Source organism: Staurois parvus, unplaced genomic scaffold, assembly GCF_062004578.1.
Source record: "Staurois parvus isolate SC_StPar_1 unplaced genomic scaffold, SC_StPar_1.0 ptg000118l, whole genome shotgun sequence".
Lineage (NCBI taxonomy): Eukaryota > Metazoa > Chordata > Amphibia > Anura > Ranidae > Staurois > Staurois parvus.
The window spans coordinates 3809307-3831482 of record NW_028317914.1 but is presented as its reverse complement, the minus strand read 5'-3'; the positions used below and the strand labels follow the sequence as shown (position 1 = coordinate 3831482).

General features: G+C 45.1%; 1 protein-coding gene across 2 annotated transcripts in view; it reads left to right on the top strand.

Moving 5' to 3' along the window:
- The first annotated feature begins 1131 nt into the window (after nt 1–1131).
- The window catches only part of MBOAT2 (membrane bound glycerophospholipid O-acyltransferase 2), a 358785-nt gene continuing 337740 nt past the window's right edge, over nt 1132–22176 (top strand). For both annotated transcript variants that reach the window (XM_089672019.1, XM_089672020.1), the window contains exon 1: nt 1132–1603. In XM_089672019.1, coding sequence (XP_089528145.1) covers nt 1532–1603 — 72 coding nt within the window. In that variant the 5' untranslated portion in view covers nt 1132–1531. The remainder of the gene's footprint in view (nt 1604–22176) is intronic.

Below are 22176 nucleotides of genomic sequence, written 5' to 3'. Positions count from 1 at the left end.
TGTATGAGGTCCCGATCATGTGATCACTGATTGGCAAATCAGTGATTACATGCAAAGTAGTAAGCAAGATGTCACTTGTGACATCATTGTTTACTACGTGTGAAATCTGTGAATGATCACAGAGGTCACATGGTACAAGGCTATTCACAACAGCCTTTGTACCATGTGACAAGCTGTGACCAATCACTGCTCACTCAGTACTTTTCAATGACTGCAAGACTGCAGACAGAGAGAAAGAGAAATGATTGCTTTTATATCCTATATGGGTGTAAAAGCAATCTGTGTAAAAAAAAAAAAAAAATCTTCATCACCCCCCACAAGTAGTACAGTGTCACCATGGTGACACTGTACTGCTAGGGTGACAGTATGTAAAAATAAAAATAAAAATAAAAAATAATAATATAAAAAAATAAAATAAAAATGTAAAAAAAAATGTTTAAAAAGTATAATTTTTGGTTATAAACTAATTTGATTTTTTTTTTTACTAAAAAAATAACGCAATAAATTTTGGCCAACATTTATGATGAAATATTATTTATTTGCAAAATTTTATTAAAAAAAACACTTTTTTCAATTTTTTTGGACTTTTTCATTTACATAGTAAAAAAATTAAAATCCCAGTGGTGAATAAATACCACCAAAATAAAGCTTTATCTGTCTCAAAAAAATGGTAAAAAATTCATATGGGTACAGTATTGAATGACCGCGCAATTGTCATTCAAAGTGTGATAGCGCTGAAAGCTGAAAATTGCCCTGGACAGGAAGGGGGTAAAAGTGTCCGGACTGGAAGTGGTTAATACAAGAGAGGATTTTGCTCCCTTTAGAAACCTCAGCTTGGCATTGCATGCCATTATTAAGCTTGTGATCTCCCAGATCTCCCAGATCCTTCTCCACCATTGGCCTTTCATCTCCTAATAACTCTGCATTTCCCATCACGATGAGCTGTGACTCTCCTCCTACACCCTGCACCCCCCTCTGGAGAGGTACAGTAGGAAGACTGATTTGCAGAATGACACAGAATGTGCTGTCTGGGCTTCCATACATGAAGGTTTGCTGTTTCCCAGCCCAGTGCTGCTTTTTCCTCCCTCCTCCTCCTCCTCCTCCTCCTCCCTTTAATTCTGCATTCAGTACACTGAGCAGTGTGAGGAGGTGGAAGAACAGGCTGTGGCTTTGTCATTTCTCTGCATGGATAAACTGCTGCTGCTGCTGCCGCTGGAGCTTTGCTTTGCAGTGCTTGCAGCTCTCCCTTCGCATTCATGATGTGAGATCAAGTGGCAGCACTTCAGAGATTTTTTTTTTTAATTTTTATTTTCTTTGTGGCTTTGGATTCACATTGTGGGGGGTGGCTGGGTGCATCTCACTGCTTTACTGCTGGGGGGACGGCGCTCGCTGCTGGCACATCTGTGGATTTCTTGTCTTTTTCCTGCTGTAGCAAGGACCAGGCGAAGGTCCTTAGCGTCAACCTGTCCGTGGATTGCTGGGAGAGAATCTTGAGCATCATCTTCCTCATCCTTCATTTAGAGGGATTGCCATGGCTACAAGTACCACGGGCTCCACACTGCTGCTCCCCCTCAGCCATGCAGTGCAATTGCCTGTAGACCAGGTAAGTAGATGGGGTGATGGGACAGGGGGTGGGAGAGGGGTCAGCAGCTGCACAGGGCACAGCTTGTGCCTCTTGCCCTGGTAAGATTCCTCTTAAAAAAACAAAAAAACAACTATATATATATAATATACTGTATATATTAATGCACAGTATAGCAATGAGATGGGTTGCACGTATCAGTAGTAGAAAGGGTGCAACAGACCAACAGGCTCCACTCTGTCATCCCACATAAACTCCAAATAAGTCACTGCATGCCACACTTTTTTTTCTCAGTTGGAATTTAGGAAAAAACTGCGTGAGATACAGTGACTTAAATGGATTTTTTATATTTTGTTTATATATATCATACATCTATCTATATCTATATATATCTATATATTGTTTTATATATATCATATAAAACTGAGTGGTAAGTACTCTTGGAGGATATACATAGCCATTCAAACTGTTTTACCATATAGTTGTTTACATTCAAAACACAAAAGTTAGTAATAGGAAAACTTTTATAAACTCATCCAGTCCCTGCCTAGCATTGAACTTTATTATATATGATGCTATATAACAATAAATACACACATATAAACACTCTGCTTCCCCTTGACCTTAGCGTGCAATACATCTGTTTGCACCCTTCAGATTGGAGATGGGTTCATGATTTTAGTATACTTTTAAATGTCTGATCTTCTATTATATATACGTAGCAATGGCAAATGATACTTGAAACACTCTTTGGAAAGTCTGGCATTGTGTGTTCCCTGCTATAGATGTTAGAGAGATTAGAACAGCAGGTGGCTTTGTTTTTTTTAAAGCAGTGACTCTGACAACTTTTCTTGAAGATCTTATTTGTAAGGAACTGGTTTTTGAAACTGCCAATGTCTTTTTGACAAAGTACAGAGTTGGAAAGCGGGAGGGAGCATGAACAGTGTCCTGAGGCAGCGCGTACCTAATTAAACATATTATTGTGTATAACCTTTCAAACAATAATATTAATGATGGGACCAATGGTGTAAACTCTTAGCAATATGTACACAGCAGCATCCACTCAAAAAATGGTTTATGTTTGGTGTTTTTTGTGGATTTGGTACTTTTGTGTATAGCCTTTACACTATTGGACTCATATATAAACTACACAGCTATACTGGCTGAAAAGGTTGGTATATAGACTTGGCAATGAACTATGGTAATACTTTTTATAAAACATTCAGGCTTGTGTTCTGGCTATGGTTCACCAGTGCTACTGCACTGTAGGATGGAACAAGGTTAAAGGACCAGTAAAAAAATGCATGTTTCATAATGTAATAGGGTTTATTCCATTCATAAATACATGTTGGACCTCATCCATGCAGCAGCTGGGTACAGAAGCCGGCATTTCAACACTCTTCTGGCAGCATTAGTAAATGGGCCAGCAGAATAATTTTGAGCATGTTTATTTGGATATGCAAAGCAAAGTACTTGTGCCTACTGAAATGCAGGGCTTTACATACTGCTGTATTTTACATATACCTATAGCAAGTAAAAAATTGAGAAAGAGTGATTGCACTGACCCTGATAGCACCTTCCACTGGCTTATCCAAAAAGTTATATTTATTACAAAAAATATGGAAGAACATGCTTGTAAAAGAGGTCATTTAACTTATTAAGATAGCTGGGACATAGCTCCAGAGCCTACCTTGTTTGTCACAAATTCCATGAATGAAATGAAGGGCCAGTTCTAGGGTATTATCCTTAGAAAGGGCAGCACTGATTTTCAACATTGTCAAATTCTGATGTTTTCCTTCTGTTGTATTCTTTTTCTGTTCACTTCTGGACCTGTCTGGCTACATTTATCAAGGGAACTGTAGGGAGAAGAAAGTATAAGGATGTATAGAGTAGTCAGGAGACTCTTCATAGTTCAGGACACATGAAAAAAAATCTCTATTTGGTTCGTACTATTGAAAAGCAGTTATTTTAAAGCAGATCCCAGGCCACCTCCATTAGTGCATTCTGTGGTTGAAATAGCCAAACACATATACACTATATTGCCAAAAGTATTGGGACACCCCTCCAAATCATTAGATTCATAGGTTCCAATCACCTCCATGGCCACAGGTGTGTAAAATCAAGCACCTAGGCATGCAGACTGCTTCTACAAACATTTGTGAAAGAATGGGTCGCTCTCAGGAGCTCAATTAATTCAAGTGTGGTAACGTGATAGGTTTCCACTTGTGCAATAACTCTTATCTGTGAAATTTCCTTGGTACTAAATATTCCACGGTCAACTGCTAGTGGTATTATAACAAGCAACTGGAAACAACAGCAACTAAGTGGTAGGCCATGTAAAATGACAGAACGTGGTCAGCTCATGCTGAAGTGCACAGTGTACAGAAGTTGCCAACTGTCTGCAGAGTCGATAGCTAAAGACCTCTGAACTTTGTTTGGCCTTCAGATTAGCACAACAACAGTGCATAGAGAGCTTCATGGAATGGGTTTCCTTGGCTGGGCAGCTGCATCCAAGCCTTACATCACCAAGGTCAATGCAAAGCATTGGATGCAGTGGTGTAAAGCACACGGACACTGGACTCTAGAGCAGTGGAGAGGTGTTCTCTAGAGTGACGTATAACACTTTTCTGTCTGGCAATCCAATGGACATATCTGGGTTTGGCAGTTGCCAGGAGAACAGTACTTGCCTGACTGCATTGTGCCAAGTGTAAAGTTTGGTGGAGGGGGGATTATGGTGTGGGGTTGGTTTTTGGGGGTTGGACTTGGCACCTTAGTTCCAGTGAAGGGAACTCTTAAGGCACCAGTATACCAAGACATTTTGGACAATTTCATGTTCCCAACTTTGTGGAAACAGTTTGGGGATGGCCCCTTCCTGTTCCAACATGACTGCGCACCAGTGCACAAAGCAAGGTCCATAAAGACATGGATGAGTGAGTTTGGGGTGGAGGAACTTGACTGGCCTGCAGAGTCCTGACCTCAACCCGATAGAACACCTTTGGGATGAATTAAAGCAGAGACTGTGAGCCAGGCCTTCTCGTCCGACACCAGTGCCTGACCTCAGAAATGTGCTTCTAGAAGAATGGTCAAACATTCCCATAGACACACTCCTAAACCTTGTGGACAGCCTTCCCAGAATTGTTGAAGCTGTTATAGTTGCAAAGGGTGGGCAGTCTCAATACTGAACCCTACGGACTAAGTCTGGGATGTCATTAAAGTTCATGTGTGTGGAAAGGCAGGCGTCCCATACTTTTGGCAATATAGTTTAGATTCCTCTTATACAGACTGTGGGCTGAAGGAGAGAAAGCTAATAGTTTCCTCCATCCACACTAAACCGTATGGATGGAGGAATCCCCCCTGCTGGCTATTGTATTCTGACAGCTATCAGAATACCCAAACAGTGATTGCACCTAATTGCAATTTTCCACCAAGCTTCTTCGCCAAAAATCAATTGAAAAATCAACTTTTGTTGAGCAAAGTGTAGCCAACAGGACCACCCACGCTCGAATTTTGGCCAATCCAGCAGGAACTGGCTACTATTTGAGCTAACACAACTTAGTTTTTACCAAAATAACCACATAACAGAAGGAGCAGGGCTTTACAAAAAGACAGCATGATGTCTAATTACAGACCTACTGAAAGCACTGCTAGAGCCCTCTAGAAATCCCTTTGCAATTTATGACTTTACAAATGTCAACATTTGCCTAGACTTAAGCATGGCTAAACTTGCCCCTGTTTGCCTGTGCTTGGGCCTGATAAACTGTGAGATGGGAAGTGGGTCTGCATACCTCCCCCTTACCCCAGATACCAGAGCATTTACAATCAGCAAACAACGCATAAGACAAAATCTGTCACTTTATGGTGACTTCTGTGCACCAGCTATCGTAGCATAAAACTCTTTGCCAACTATAGTGTACTTTAAAGCCTGTTATTAAGGGGTTCTATCTGGGCAAGGATAACAATCTCCAATTGCCACCTTTTAAACCATGTGTGCATAATGCTTAAAAAAGTTGTAAAGCTTGAGAGATTTGGCATGTTTTTTTGTTTACTTTGATAAGAACTGTGGGTTATATTAGCAGTCATTGTAGGGCTAAAGAAGGCTTGCCAGAATCTGTATGCAGTGTCCTTCACTGGGCTTACTGAATGAGAAGCCAACTTTATGTAATAACCATCTCCTCTAGGTTTAAAGCGTCATCTCACTTATATCCAGGTCCAGAAGTAGTGGTTTCATATGTAAATTGATATTTTATATAAAAGATCCATATCTTTATTATATTTATATAAAAGATTAACATATTTATTAATTGATCTTTTATATAAAACAAGTAGGGTTTATTGCCTTATCTGTTTTCTGTTGATCGTTTGTGATCTCTCGATACTGAAATATCACCATATTAAAAATCTATATTGGTTTTCGCATACGGAGAGGAATAAGCTAATGGTATTTGAACAGACAGCCTATGCGTAGTAACTCTTAATTTCTATGTAAATACAGGTGAGCAAGGCTTAAGCAACATATTAATATAAGTGTGGTGTTTCAGGAAGTTCTTACTACAAGAAAAGTATCCGTACAAATGCTGTAGTGTCGTCTTATAGAGTCTGTGCCAGAGATCACGTGTGGTTATGGCTGTTTTGGATAAGATGTGTTAGGTGCATACAAAATGATAGTACTCTATTATACTTGGTTACTGATCTGTTACTATTAACTTCATATTGGTCCTATCCTGGATTGGTATCAATCCTAATGAATCATGTGTTTGCAGGCATATGTATTCCTATGGTATTTATTACACGTTTGCTACATATCAAGCGATTGAAAACGTTTGTGTACTTTAGCAGCTCCCTGTGTATTAGGCTACGTTCACACTAGCGTTGTGTGCAGGCGGCAGAGTTTGGGAAGCGTTTTTACCGCTTCCCAAACGCCTCTGCCAATTCTGCACATTACAGCACATGGTGCTGTTCTAACAGGAGCGTTTGCGTTGCGTCGCGGCAAAACGGACGCCTCTGGTCGAGTCAGGAGGCTTTGAAGCCTCCTATTCTCGTCTATGGTGCCGCTCCGCAAACGCCCGGCCGGCGTTTGCGGTGCGGTTGCGACGCGGTTGCGGGGTGTTTGCGGAGCGGTAACACCACTCAAATGCATTATAGGCTTTTGTGGGGCGTTATTAACGCTCGGCAAACGCCTAGCAACCGCCGCTAAACCGCGCATGTGGCGTTTGCGGAGCGTTTGCCGAGCGTTAAAAACGCTCCGCAAACACCGGACCAACGCTTGCCAAACGCTATAGGGGCGTTTTGCAAGCGTTGGCAAAACAGCCTAGTGTGAACGAGCCCTAAAGGTGTAGCTAGGGGTGTTATGTGTTATGTTGTTATAATATTTATCTTTGTGACTGTATATGTACACTAGCCTCCTGCTCCTTAATTTATTTCAAGGAGAATCAAAAGCCATTTTTTGTTTTCATTTTGAATAACGTATAACAGGGTTATAACCTCTGTCAGTCTTTTTGCCATTTTTGTCCCATTGGGGAGATTTCCCTTCACTTCCTGTCCCATAGCCAAAATAGAAAGTAAAAGAGAATCCCTCTAAAGTGAGGGAATCCCTTGCTGTCAACAGAACCAGTGTCCCTATCAGAAGATTCACCTCTGTTTTTGTTCCAGTGGCAGTCCAAAATGTGGGATTTTGATGACGATCAACAGGATGAGTAGAGAGGTGAATCTACCTAACAGGGACAAGGACAGCAATAAAATCTTGGCAGGTATTCTAATCCATCTCCACGTTACCAAAAAGTAAAAAAAAAAAGGTTTAAGCACTGGAGAAATAATCTCAGAAGTGTAAAAATATGTCATGCTTCCCAAATTCTCCTGTATTAAAGACCTCATGCACACAGGCTCTTGGCTGTACGCGGGTATACACTGGCACATGCCTGATAATGTGCATGCACACAGACATATGCCCCTGGTCACAGGGTCTCGGCTGTACGCGGGTATACACTGGCACATGCCTGATTATGTGCATGCATACAGACATATGCCCCTGGTTTCAGGGTCTTGGCTGTACGCGGGTATACACTGGCACATGCCTGATTATGTGCATGCATACAGACATATCCCATGGTTACAGGGTCTTGGCTGTACGCGGGTATACACTGGCACATGCCTGATTATGTGCATGCACACGGACATATGCCCCTGGTTACAGGGTCTCGTCTGTATGCGGGTATACACTGGCACATGCCTGATTATGTGCATGCACACAGACATATGCCCCTGGTTACAGGGTCTCGTCTGTACGCGGGTATACACTGGCACATGCCTGATTATGTGCATGCACACAGACATATGCCCCTGGTTACAGGGTCTCGTCTGTACGCGGGTATACACTGGCACATGCCTGATTATGTGCATGCACACAGACATATGCCCCAGGTTACAGGGTCTTGGCTGTACGCGCATATACACTGGCACATGCCTGATTATGTGCATGCACACAGACATATGCCCCTGGTTTCAGGGTCTTGGCTGTACGCGGGTATACACTGGCACATGCCTGGTTATGTGCATGCATACAGACATATCCCATGGTTACAGGGTCTTGGCTGTACGCGGGTATACACTGGCACATGCCTGGTTATGTGCATGCATACAGACATATCCCATGGTTACAGGGTCTTGGCTGTACGCGGGTATACACTGGCACATGCCTGAATATGTGCATGCATACAGACATATGCCCCTGGTTACAGGGTCTTGGCTGTACGCGGGTATACACTGGCACATGCCTGGTTATGTGCATGCATACAGACATATCCCATGGTTACAGGGTCTTGGCTGTACGCGGGTATACACTGGCACATGCCTGATTATGTGCATGCACACGGACATATGCCCCTGGTTACAGGGTCTTGGCTGTACGCGGGTATACACTGGCACATGCCTAATTATGTGCATGCACACGGACATATGCCCCTGGTTACAGGGTCTTGGCTGTACGCGGGTATACATTGGCACATGCCTGATTATGTGCATGCATACAGACATATGATGGTTGCATACTGTCTTCATCTAGGCGTACGTCCATACGCATGCTTATGCAAGTACCACCATATGCCCATAATGCCATTGATTTCTGTGAATGGCTGTACGCAGCATCCGTGGCTCCTGGGTGGGGAAATAAAATCACATTTTTATGTCATACAGCCCCAGACACTTGTGTGCATAAGGCCTAAATATACAAGTGTTTAGACATATTTAGAGTAACTGGTCCTGCATCTGCCCCTCATTTACTATACTTTTCTGCAGGCAGCCTGTAGTGTGTAAATCTGCTGGGTCCCTCCCATAGCTATGCTCTCTCCACTTTAACCACTTGCCCTCCAGAGGATTTACCTCCCTTCCTGACCAGGCCATTTTACATTGCTGCGTTACTTTAACTAACAATTGGGAGGTCATGCAACACTGCACCCAAATTAAATTTATGTCCTTTTTTTCCCACAAATATCTTTTGGTGATATTTGATTACCTCTGCATTTTTTATTTTTTGTGCCATAAACAAAAAATGACTGACAATTTTGGGGAAAAATAACTATATTTTTGACTTTTTGCTATAAAAAGTCCAGTAAAAAATTTTTAAATATCACATTTCATCATAAATTTAGGCCAAAATGTCTTTGCTAAAAAAAAATCCCAATACGTGTAAATTAATTGGTTTACATGAAGGTTGTAGCATCTACAAATGGCGTTATATTTACTGGATTTTATTTTTTACTTTTTTTTATAGTAGTAATGGTGATAAGCGACTTATAGCGGGACTGCGGGACTGCGGCGGGCATTCTGACATTGGGGAGGAACTGACTAATAGCCACTGACATCCCCAGTGACACTAATACATTGATCAGTGCTAATAAAAAGCACCGACACTGTACTAATGAGACTGGGCAGGAAGGGGTTAACATCTAGGATGATCAAAGGGTTAACTGTCTGCTGTTTTGCTATGTGGCCTGTGTGTGTTTTACTATGTAAGCGTGCTGCCCTGTATTGCTCTGCTATGCAGAGCAATACAAAGCAGCATGCTGGTGCTGACAGGGGAGAGCTCTGTATTGTTTACATACAGACCTCTCCCCTGTCAGTGTTCCTCGGTGATTGCCGGTTGCCGGCGGGGAATCTCTGATTGGGACCCAGTGATCAACAGCTGTGCCACCAATGGCGGCAGCATGGGTAGGTTGGCGCGCATGCCCCCTACCCGGAAATGTAAAATCACGTATATATACGTGATATTGCACAGCCCTGCCACCCTGTAGCAGTAGTTCGGGAAGTGGGTAAGGCAGAACTCCAGGCAAACATTTTTTTCTGTGTAAAAAGAGTTTATGCTATAGCTATATGCTATATATATATAAAGACAAACACAAAAACTTGCCATGAATGTGCTATAGGGGTGTATGTTACTTTTATTTATTTATTTCAGGTAGTTACATAGCGCTGTCAATTTATGCATATATTTACATTCACATTATATATATTGTACATTCACATTAGTCCCAAACCCTCAAGGGGTGTAAAATCTAAGGTCCCTAACTCACAATCATACATACACATACTAGGGCCAATTTAGACAGGAGCCAATTAACCTACCAGCATGTCTTTGGAGTGTGGGAGGAAACCGGAGTACCCGAGGGAAACCCACACAGGCACAGGGAGATAATGCAAACTCCAGGCAGGAGGTGCCGTGGCTGGGATTTGAACCAATGACCCTAGTACTGCCAGGTGGAAGTGCTAACCATTTAGCCACTGTGCTGCCCGATACTATTAGGATGGCTTCCTTTTCTTTACTATTTATGACTTAACACTTACAGTGCTGCAACTATGATTCCCCATGTGCACTAGCATTTTTGAAGCTTCAGGGTTTAGAAGCAGAATTTTTTTTTTTTTTTTGAGTTTTTGGGAGCGTTTCTCCGGCAAAAAAATGCTGAATGCTCTTAAATCCTACTAAAACACTCCTAACAGCTTTTTCCTAGCTTTTTTTCCCTTCATGGACTGTAGAAATGCTAATAAAATGCTAGCACTCCTAAACGCTACTAAATTCTTCTAAACTATTACCAGCATTTTTTATCCAGTGTTTTTACAGCATTTTGTAAAGTAAAAAAATGGTAGTGTGTATGGTGGCTGAGAGCTGCGGATTTCATACACAGCTGGGTAATTCCACTTAATACAGCAACAAAAGTAAGACATGTGCGCTTTTAAGGAGAGTGGGAGAAGATGGGGCAGTGAAGGAGGGCAGAGGCCCAAGCTGAAGAGGGGTGAAAGTGAGATGTGGATGAAGGATGCAGAGGTAAGCAGCTGTGGAAGGAGGCTGCATTCTGCACTCTGTATGTAGTGCACCTCTGAACTCTGCATTATGTACATAATGTACCCCCAAACTCTGCATTCTGTGTGTAATCCCTCCAAACTGTGATTTGGAGGGTGTGTGTGGAAGGTTTTTTGGGGGTCCTGGTTGAGACTTATTTTCTGAGATAAAAAGCCTTATATACCATATATATATTTATAAATATACACCACCTAAATATCAGTTGTGAAGCAAGTAAAGCCCCAATGAATGGAAAAAGGGTGTCTGGGGAGGTAGAAAATGCCTGCCACTTGACCTTGAAGCATGTTATGTGGCAGCGTTCTTCCCATATCTGCAAGGATTCCCTGCAGCGCTATGCAAAATCATGTCAGAGCACATGGCTGTGGAGTAAATCGAGTGATATCCTGCAGTTTCTGTAAAGGGGCTCTAAATCATAGGAGCCTTGTCTGGCTAATAAAGGAAACAGAAGCTCCTTAAGAGGTGCATTTTTAAGTCAGACATTTATAAAATACAGTACAGGTTGACTTTAATGCACATGCATAGTAATGAAGAGTGCGAGTGTATGTCTAGGTGTGTTAGGTGTTGGCTTCCTTGCCTATCAATCTAACATGTTTATCTGCTTGGGGCTGCTTACTTTTGTTTGTGACTCATGATGGTAATTTGTTGGGCGTCAGGTCATGCTAGTATGAAAAGTTGATGCTACGTTAAGTATGTCACACCATGTTATCACATTCTCTGCTGGTTCATGCAGTCCACTGTGTTGGGGCTCTCATCACTGCAATCAGTGCTCTCTCTCTCCCTCAAGGTTTAACACTTTCAGATCTCAAACCATACAATCCTTCAGTTGACCTATAACACAATCTGACAATTATTAACATCAGCATACGTGTATTAAAAACATATAATAAAAATACTCAGTATAAAACATATGATACACTTAAAACATATAGCACCATTCACTGACTGATCTCTGGTATCAGCCTCTTGCAGGACCTGAACAGCAGGTGTCAGGGCTCCCAGGTATGACCAGAGGTGTGTGACTGATGCAGGGAAACGCAGACTTCAGATATGTGATAAACAATACAATTTATTAACACTAACCATACAAACATAAACGCAGTGCAATACTAAACATAATACAGTGCAAACAAACCAAACCAAACCACCCACAGATAACAGTATATACAAGCAAGCGTCGTCAGGCAGGCCGGGTCAATATCAATTGGGCAGGTAGGTACAGGGGGAGCAAGCAGAGAATGGTCGGGGTCACAGGCCAGGTTCAGCAGGTAGCAAGCAGCGTAGTACAGAGGGTCAGGCAGAGGGATGGTCAGGGTCACAAGCCAGAGATCAAAACAGGTAACAAGCAGCGTAGTACAGAGGGTCAGGCAGAGGGACAGAAACAGGATGCAGGACAGATACAGGGCCCAGGACAAACACAACACCAAGGCAGAGTCTGTGGGTCTGGCCATCCCTTAAATACCCCAGCATCATCAGTTCCAGGTGTTAGCTGGCTGAAAGGTTGAGTCTCTGATTGCTGGGAGCACCCGCTGGCCAGCCCTGGTACTGCAGATCAAAAGGCAGGTGAGTCCCACCATTGCTGGCCAGTCCATTCCTAACAGTACCCCCCCCCCAAGGAGCGGCCTCAGGACGCTCCAAACAGTCCTAGCTGGGCAAAATGTTCCACCGCCCGGGTCTGGTAACTGGCGGGATATCAAAGACTGGCACACCGGGCAGGACTCCGGGCAGCGGCACACCGGGCTGGACTCCGGGCAGAGGCACACCGGGCTGGACTCCGGGCAGAGGCACACTGGGCTGGACTCCGGGCAGAGGCACACCGGGCTGGACTCCGGGCAGAGGCACACCGGGCTGGACTCCGGGCAGAGGCACATCGAGCAGAGGCACACCGGGCAGAGGCACACCGGGCAGAGGCACACCGGGCAGGACTCCGGGCAGCGGCACATCGGGCAGGACTCCGGGCAGAGGCACATCGGGCAGGACTCCGGGCAGAGGCACACCGGGCAGAGGCACACCGGGCAGAGGCACACCGGGCAGAGGCACATCGGGCAGAGGCACATCGGGCAGGACTCCGGGCAGAGGCACATCGGGCAGGACTCCGGGCAGAGGCACATCGGGCAGGACTCCGGGCAGAGGCACATCGGGCAGGACTCCGGGCAGAGGCACATCGGGCAGGACTCCGGGCAGAGGCACATCGGATTACCAGGCGAAGCAGCAGGCAGCGGGCCACCAGGCGGAGCAGCAGGCACCGGGCCCCCGGGCGGAGCAGCAGGCACCGGGCCCCCGGGCGGAGCAGCAGGCACCGGGCCCCCGGGCGGGGCGACATGCATCGGGCCCCCGGGCGGAGCAGCAGGCACCGGGCCCCCGGGCGGAGCAGCAGGCACCGGGCCCCCGGGCGGAGCAGCAGGCGTCGGGCCCCCAGGCGGGGAGACCGGTGTCGGGCCCCCAGGCGGGGCGGCGGGCGCCGGGCCCCCAGGCGGGGCGACAGGCATCGTGCCCCCAGGCGGGGCGACAGGCATCGTGCCCCCAGGCGGGGCGACAGGCATCGTGCCCCCAGGCGGGGCGACAGGCATCGTGCCCCCAGGCGGAGCGGCGGGCGCCGGACCCCCAGGCGGGGCGACAGGCATCGTGCCCCCAGGCGGAGCGGCGGGTGCCGGACCCCCAGGCGGAGCGACAGGTCTCGGGCCCTCAGGCGGAGCGGCGGGCGCCGGACCCCCAGGTGGAGCGACAGGTCTCGGGCCCTCAGGCGGAGCGGCGGGCGCCGGACCCCCAGGCGGAGCGACAGGTCTCGGGCCCTCAGGCGGAGCGGCGGGCGCCGGACCCCCAGGCGGAGCGACAGGTCTCGGGTCCTCAGGCGGAGCGGCGGGCGCCGGACCCCCAGGAGGAGCGACAGGTCTCGGGCCCTCAAGCGGAGCGGCGGGCGCCGGACCCCCAGGCGGAGCGACAGGTCTCGGACCCTCAGGCGGAGCGGCGGGCGCCGGACCCCCAGGCGGAACGACAGGTCTCAGGCCCCCAGGCGGGGCGGCGGGCACCGAGTCACCAGGCACAACCGTGGGCTCCGAGTCAACTGGAATGACCGCTGGCACTGGGTCAGACATTGGATCGTCTGGCTGGACAGGTTGAGTCTCTGATTGCTGGGAGCACCCGCTGGCCAGCCCTGGTACTGCAGATCAAAAGGCAGGTGAGTCCCACCATTGCTGGCCAGTCCATTCCTAACAGCAGGGCTGGAGTGTGCTGCTCCTCCTTTCACTGTCCAGTCGCAAGCTGAAGTGGGTCCAGGATAACCTGGGCTCAGAGGAAGTGGTTTGAATGAACTTGGCCACCAGGCTGAAGATATCTAGTGGCATAAAACAGTGCTGCAGGGAAAATCTCAGCATTGAAGGTGAATATTGCACCAAAAGCTAGTTTTGCTTTTGTACCTTTTAATAGGCTGTTCATGTTTATCTTGTGATTCTGTGCTGGGTTTCTGCTTTAAATGAATGTAAAGGGGTTGAGGTTTTACATTTGTCTTTTAGAAGCAACTGGTAAAAATTTGAATATAACTCCTAATGCAATGCATAACACTCAGAAATTGTGCAATAGGATTTCCACTACTGTATCTTTCACCTCAGCTCTGCAGCAAAGCTTTTCTTTGTACTTCTGGGTGGGTCTGCAGCCTCTTCTTACATGGTTCTGTGCAAACTCCATTTCCTGTCGGTGTGCAGTGGGCTAGGAACCAGGAGCACAGTGATATGCATATTGCAGTCTCAGGACTATTTAGAACATAAGGTCGAAGGGCCTTGTATGAAGGTGGAAGAGTAGCCTGTGTATAAAGCCCAACTCCATCGAATAAAACAAGTAAACCTTGCAGTAAGGCTGTGTCTGCACTGCAAGGGATATTTGCTCATTTATGCCTAGGGGAACAATAAGAGGGAATATACGTATCCAGTCTTCCGCTCCTCTTCTGCAACCCCACACTCCATTGGTCTAGAGCAGTGGTCTCCAAACTGTGGCCCGGGGGCCAGATGTGGCCCTTTGCTTGCCTATATCCGGAGCTCAAGAAACTTTTCCTCCAACTGATGGGGTACCATTTCTCTTACATCATCCATGGGGCATTGTTCCTCCCACTCATACCAACAATGAGGCACTATTTCTCCCACTAAACCAATAATGGAGAATTTGTTTATTCCCACTGACACCGGGGCATTTTATACTCCCACTGGCTACAGTCCGGTCCTCCTAAAGCCTGAAGGACAGTAAACCCCTGGTCTAGAACCCTGATGTCATCAAGACCAGAGCAGGGTCCATAGCCTTGCATTGGATGAGAGGACGCCAAGGGACAGTCCACCAACAGAGCATAGGGAAGTGCCATCTGCCAGGAGAGTGGAGGATCAGGTAAGGAAAACTGTTTCTCCTCTCCCCTAGACAGAAACGGCTATTAAAGTGGGAATGGACTCCCTATATTGCTTTGTACCTACAGGTAAGCCTATCATAAGGCTTACCTGTAGGTACCGTAAATATCTCCTAAACATGCAGCACTTAGGAGATATATACATGTGAAGCAGCCAGTGACATCACCAGCACATGCACACTGCTCTCTCAATGGATGGCATGATGTCCATTGAGAGAACTGTGCTGCAGGAGTGACATCATTGCGGGTTGACCAATCAAGTGGCCAGAGCCAGTGAACCCAGAAGGAGGACCGGGTGAAGATGGATTCCCTGTCAGGGCACCAATGGCGGGATCTGTTTCACAGGTGTGGTGCATACAAGCACATTATGACTTTACCCTGCGGGAGGCGAGTTTTTTTTTTTTTTTCAAATGCAGATTGCTATTGCTTTATTTATTTGCCCAGAATTGGGCTTTCAGTCAATTTAAAATTAGATTTTGACCCATGTATGTTAACACTGGCTTATCTCACTTGTGATAGACTAATATTACCTAATATCTCTTTATCCAGGATACCCACCTCCAAGTACATTCCAATCATTTTACTTTGTTGCGGAGCAGGCTGGACAGGCTTGGCCATTAGGGGTTTTATTTCCATTGAGATGAAAGTGTTCTCATGTGTGATTCTTCTCCCTCCCCTGAATTCACACAGATCACACATCTGTGGGTGTACGATACAACCGCCTGTGAATTATTTATATATGTAAGCAAAAGGAAGAGCCTTAGTTCTTTAGAGTCATTTCAATGGGTGGACTCCTGGAATAATATTAAACATCCACGTATTTAATTGTTTAGACAGAACAATATACCCCCTGTTGTTTCTCGTCTCTTGAATTCTGTCTGCTGCTCAGCAGAAATACACATCACGCTTATGATGGTGAACCACGAATTAAAGAAATCTTCACTAATTAAAAGGCAGCCTATTGAGCTGTTGAAATGGCTAAGGCATCTCTCTGAGATGGGTGGAAAGTTAGGGTTGCACATATTGTGTTGGAACATTCACCTGATGTATGAAGTACATTCAAACATTCACCAACACACACCGTCATAGATATAAAAGTCACAGCAGGCTCAGCCCTTGCTCTCCCCCCACCTTCCATCACTGCCCCTTAGGCTGGTCATACACATGTAGATTTACGACAAACTTTCTTATGAACATTAGTACGAAAGTTCTTATCAATACATTCGATGACTTGAATAATGAAATTCAAAAGCAGTTTTGATTGCTCTTTAACAATTGGTTTTGGAATGAATATAATTTTCCAAATGAAAACCACATCTGCGGTTAGAAACTTGTTTGATCGAGAATAATGTTCCACACTACTCTTTTGAAATTTCTCATCACTGTGTTCGAAAAAAGAACATCGATTTGATCCACCAATGATTCGAATTTTGAATGTTCCTGAAACAAAGGTCCTTCTAGTGTATGGCCAGCTTTAGAAGAACTTACAATTAATCAGGGCCGGCATACCACAGATATTCAGAACTTCTGTGAACTAGGAACGTGGTGTTATTACAATGGGGGGGGGGGAGCATTAATGATTTAGTGGTCCTTTTATTTTCGTATTTGGTACAAACCTTATCTCCCCAAGGGCTTTTGAACAAAATTAGTTAACTCAGTGATGGCAAGAAAGAATGTTCTGACAAATGGTTATTCTATGATAAATCTATTCTAAATGTAACCATGTATGACCAGCCTAAAAAATGCCCCTGCATTACTGGTTAGTGGGAGTACAAAATGCCCTGGTGGTGTCAGTGGAGTAGCATCCCATCATTAGTGCCAGTGGGAGGAAAAGTGCCCCTTCATTGGTGCCATTGGAAGGATCAGTGCTCCATTATTGGTGCTAGTGGGAGAATCAGTACACCATCACTGGTGCCTGTGGGAGGATCAGTGCTCCATCATTGATGTTAGTGGGAGGAGCAGTGCTCCATCACTGGTGTTAGTAGGAGGAACAATACTTCGACATTGGTGCCAGCAAAGGGAACAGTGCTTCATCATTGTTGCCACTGGAAGGATCAGTGCTTCATCACTGGTGCCAGTGAGAGCATCAGTGTTTCATCATTGATGCCAGTGGAAGGAACAGTGCTCCATCACCAGTGCCATTAGGAGGAATAGTGCTCTGTGTCATTGGTACAAATGGGAGGAACAGTGCTCTGTCATTGGTGTTAGTGGAAGCAATAGTGTTCCATCATTGGTGCCAGCAAGAGGAACAGTGCTCCATCATTGGTGCCAGTGGAATGATCAATGCTCCATCATTGGTGCCAGCAAGACGAACAGTGCTCCATTATTGTTGCCACTGAGAGCATCAGTGTTTCATCATTGATGCCAGTGGAAGGAACGGCGCTGCATCACCAGTGCCATTGGGAGGAACAGTGCTCCATCACTGGTGTCATAGAGAGGAACATTGCTCCATCATTGATGCCAGTGGAAGGAACAGTGCTCTGTGTCATTGATGCTAGTGGGAGGATCAGTGCTCCATCATTGGTGCCAGTGGGAGGAATAGTGATCCATCACTGGTGCCAGTGGGAGGAACAGTACTTCATAGTTGTTGCCAGTGGGAATAACAGTGTTCCGTCATTGGTCCCAGTGGGAGGAACAGTCCTCCATCATTGGTGCCAGTGAGAGGAATAGTACTTCATCACTAGTGTCAGTGGGAGGAATGCCTCTTTGTTAATGCCTGTAGAAAGAATAGTGTCTCATTGTTTTTTTCAGAGGATCAAATGGATTTTTTACTGTTGGTGTCAGTCAGATTAGGTACCCCCAGCATTCATGTTCATTTGTCACTTACCTCAGACTATGCTCCATGTCCCACAATAATACTTTACAGACTGGATGAAGTCATGGCCGGAACTAAACAGACACCATCAGACAGGAGATCATGAAGACTGACAGTAACTAATGTAAATAGGCAGGAGATGGAACAGTCTGCACTCCAGTGCAGGGCCCTGCAGCTCCGTCTTGCAAAGAGAAGGCCCGACATGCTCATTGCAGGAGCCAGTTTACAGGAAACAAAGAGCAGTAGTTTGTGGACTGCTGTTCTAGAGGCATAACTAAAACAACAGGGACCTGGTATATAACCTGAAGGGAAGCCTTGTGATACTGTATATCATATTTAACCTTTTCAGGGTTCCCACTGAGCCCTTTAGCGAACTCTGCCAAACATGGTATGTATCTAATAGAGACACATAACATGACATCATTATGGTCTGGAAAAATCAAGCCTTTCTTTGAAAAAAATTCCTTTTGTGGCTTCCTCATTTTTATCTCAAGTTTCCTGTTCTGTCAGTGAACACGTGTAGAGAGTGCAGGGCTGCGAGCACGTACATGTCATACTGAGATCAGGAACTTAGGCGCTGCTTTTCCATCACAAGGGACAATTGTATTGGTTGTGTATGGGGAATTCAGCAGCTCCAATTTTCTGCTTTTAGTTACACTGGATGTTTTTCTTTATAAAGTGTTTTGGTAATATCTTAACACCTTTATGACCTGGTAACACATGTATGCAGCATCCAGGAGGTGAGCTTTAAACCTGGGTGCCGCATATATGTGGTCCCCTGTTTGTGCTGGGAGAGTGTCCCATTGTGCGCTCCCAGCACAAAGACCAGGTTCTCACCGACAGCCTTGGGTCTCCTACTAAAGATCGGGAACCTGGAGTCCCAATTCCCAGTCACCTGATCATGGTGATAACCTCTGTTTGGCTATCACAATGATCATTCACTGTGCAGCCCACCCCTGGGTTTGTTTCTTCTCTGAATGGAGAGAAAGGTACATTGTATCTTTCTCTCCTTGCCAGGGAAAAAAATGTAAACAAACAAAAGGGAAAAAAAAAAATAAAGAAAAAAAAATCGCTAGATCAAGGTTTGATGTAGGTCCAGTGTCAGGGTTAGTGATAGGGTCAAGGTAAGGGTCAAAGGTCAGAGTCAATATATTTTAGGTAGGATTTTAAAGCAGAGCTCTACCCAAAAGGGGAAGTTCCGCTTTAAGCCTTTGTCCCCACCTCCCTATTAAGGATTGGCACCTTTGGGGAGCAGGTACCCAAATTTGACAGGTACCCACTTCCACTGCGAATGACTAGCAGGAGATCAGAAGCGGAGGTTGTCCTCCTCCCCTCCCTCCCTGTAGACTTCTGGGACACGTGACAGGTCCCAGAAGACTATGGTGCCATTCACAAAGCGCAGTGCTTCTCACGCATGTGCAATGGGCACTCGGCTATGAAGCCTCAAGCTGTCACAGCTGGCTGCCCACACTGAAGATGCCGGCGCAAGGGAGAGAAGACGGCCAGTGAAACCAGCGTTGGTGAGGACACCGCTGGACCGAGGGACAGGTAAGTGGCTGTATTTTAAAAGTCAGCAGCTACAGTTTTTGTAGCTGCTAACTTTAATTTTTTTCCTGGGATGTATGACATCATTTGCTTAGGCATGGAAACCAAGAAGTAAATGAAGGAATGCAAAAAAAGAGGTTAAAACAAGTAAATGTGATATGTTTCCTATCTGTTTACTAATGCTAGCAGTGTAAGGATTAGAAGCATTCCATGTTGATTGAAAGAGTGAAGTTCCACTTTAAGTGCATCTGGATAAGTATTCCACCTTAAGCCTCGTACATATGATGAGAACATTGCACAAATGATCTCTGGGTTTTTTTTTTTGCATGCTAGTCTCATATCAAAAACGAATAGGTTACTAGAGTTATGAAAATTTCGTAAAACAGAATACAACTACCATGATGATATAATGTAATGTATTCTTTAATTTCTGAGCATGCGCGGTCTTGTTCACTCGATTTTTTATGGACGACTACCATACCAATTAAACAAAAAAACCTTTGTTCTGTTATCGTATGAGAAAAACTTTTGTGCTTGCCCCTTTGGATAATTTTGCATGAACTGTTGTGTTCGGCCCTCCAAAGGTTATCGGACGATCACTCCGAAAGTGGTATTTTTTGTCCGATTTTCTCATTTTGTACTAGGCATTATTCCTTTCTCACTAAAGCATTTAACCCATGCAGTGACTAGTGAGCCCCACTGCTTGGGTTTATTATACAGCAGTTTGGAGCAGGGCTTCATAGAAGATCTATGGTCACAGCATACTCTTCCTTATTTTATAATATCATCATTGTATTAGCAACACAGTCAATAGTTTTTTAGCAATCCAATAAAGGCTTACTTGAAAAATCTTCTTTCATACTGTGTCTACTGGCCATCTCTTTCTACAACTTCCTGGATTCTCTGCATGATTTGCAGCTTTTCCTCTGCTGCTTAGTTGCAATTTTTATGGACTACATATCCCATGGCACCTTGCTGCTTGCAAGTTGAAATTCCTGTACTGACTCCACCTCCTGGCACTCCTCCTCTCAGCACCTCTGTAGTTCAGGCAGGCTCTGTGAAAGGTGTGACACAGCAGTGCCTACTCACAGGGCATAGTGACTACGTGTCACAGAATTCCAGGAAGTAAATGCGTGGGGTCTTCACAAAGAAAGTCTACCAACTTCAAGATCATTCAGATTAATAGGAGTAGACTAGAAATACTTGGAATAGGACTTAGAATTGAATATATGATTTTACATTTTGACCATAGATACATTTGATTTCTGTAAAATATGAAGGTATCAGGGATAGGAAACATCTGTCCTGTCCATAGTATCACTCAGATTTTTATTTTCTGTTCAGTCCCGGAATCATCCAGCTTTTCCTGCAGATACTTCCAGGAATGAGATCCATTATTTCCAGGTGACAGTTGGTGACAGCCTTGCTGTAAGCAGTACTATGCAGCTTCTGGCCCAGTATACGCCTGCTGACCTATATACACACTCCTGGCTTGGTTTCAGTTGTCAACCATCAGTTTGTTTACCACTTGCGGACCGCCCCACTTGCATCTCCAGCGGCAGGGTGTCCCAGCCAATGATTGATGAATGAGACCTGCAAATCACAGAACAGTGAGCACTGCACACTGATTAACCACTTGCCCTGCTCTCCTGAGGATTTACCTCCCTTCCTGACCAGGCCATTTTTTGCATTACAGCACTGTGTTACTTTAACTGACAATTGTGCAGTCATGCAACGCTGCACCCAAATTAAATTTACGTCCTTTTTTCCCACAAATTTTGTGGTGTTTGCCTGTGTGTTTTTCATTTATTGCGCTATAAGCAAAAAAAAGCTGACAATTTTGAGAAAAAAACTATATTTTGGACCTTAACATGTCTAGTAAAAAAATTTTAAAAATCAAATTTCATCTTAAATTTAGGCCAAAATGTATTCTGCTACATGTCTTTGCTGAAAAAAATCCCAATCAATGTAAATTAATTGGTTTATGTGAAAGTTATAGCATTTACAAATAGATAGGTATAGATACTGGGATTTTTTTTTCTACTAGTAATGGCAGCGATCAGCAACTTTTAGCGGGACTGCGACAGACATTCTGACACTGGGGGGGAACTAACTGACATCTGCAGTGACAGCAATACAGTGATCAGTGCTAAAAAAAGCATTGACAGTGTACTAATGGCACTGGGCAGGAAGGGATTAATGTGAGGGGCGATCAAAGGGTTAACTATGCTGGGAGTGTTTTACTAGGGGGTGGGGGGTGTGTTTTACTGTAAGCACATTGATCAGGATGGCTGTGCTATGCGCAGTCATCCCGAGCAGTGTGCTCAAGCTGACAGGGAGGAAGACTGTTTGTAAACAAAACAGTCTTCCTCCCCGTCGGTGATTGTCGGTAATCACCGGGTGCCAACAGGTAATTACCATCCAGGACCCGGCAGCACTGATCAGTGTATTCTGATGGCAGGGAATTCTCCCCACTGTCAGAATACAGTAGCTCAGCGGAA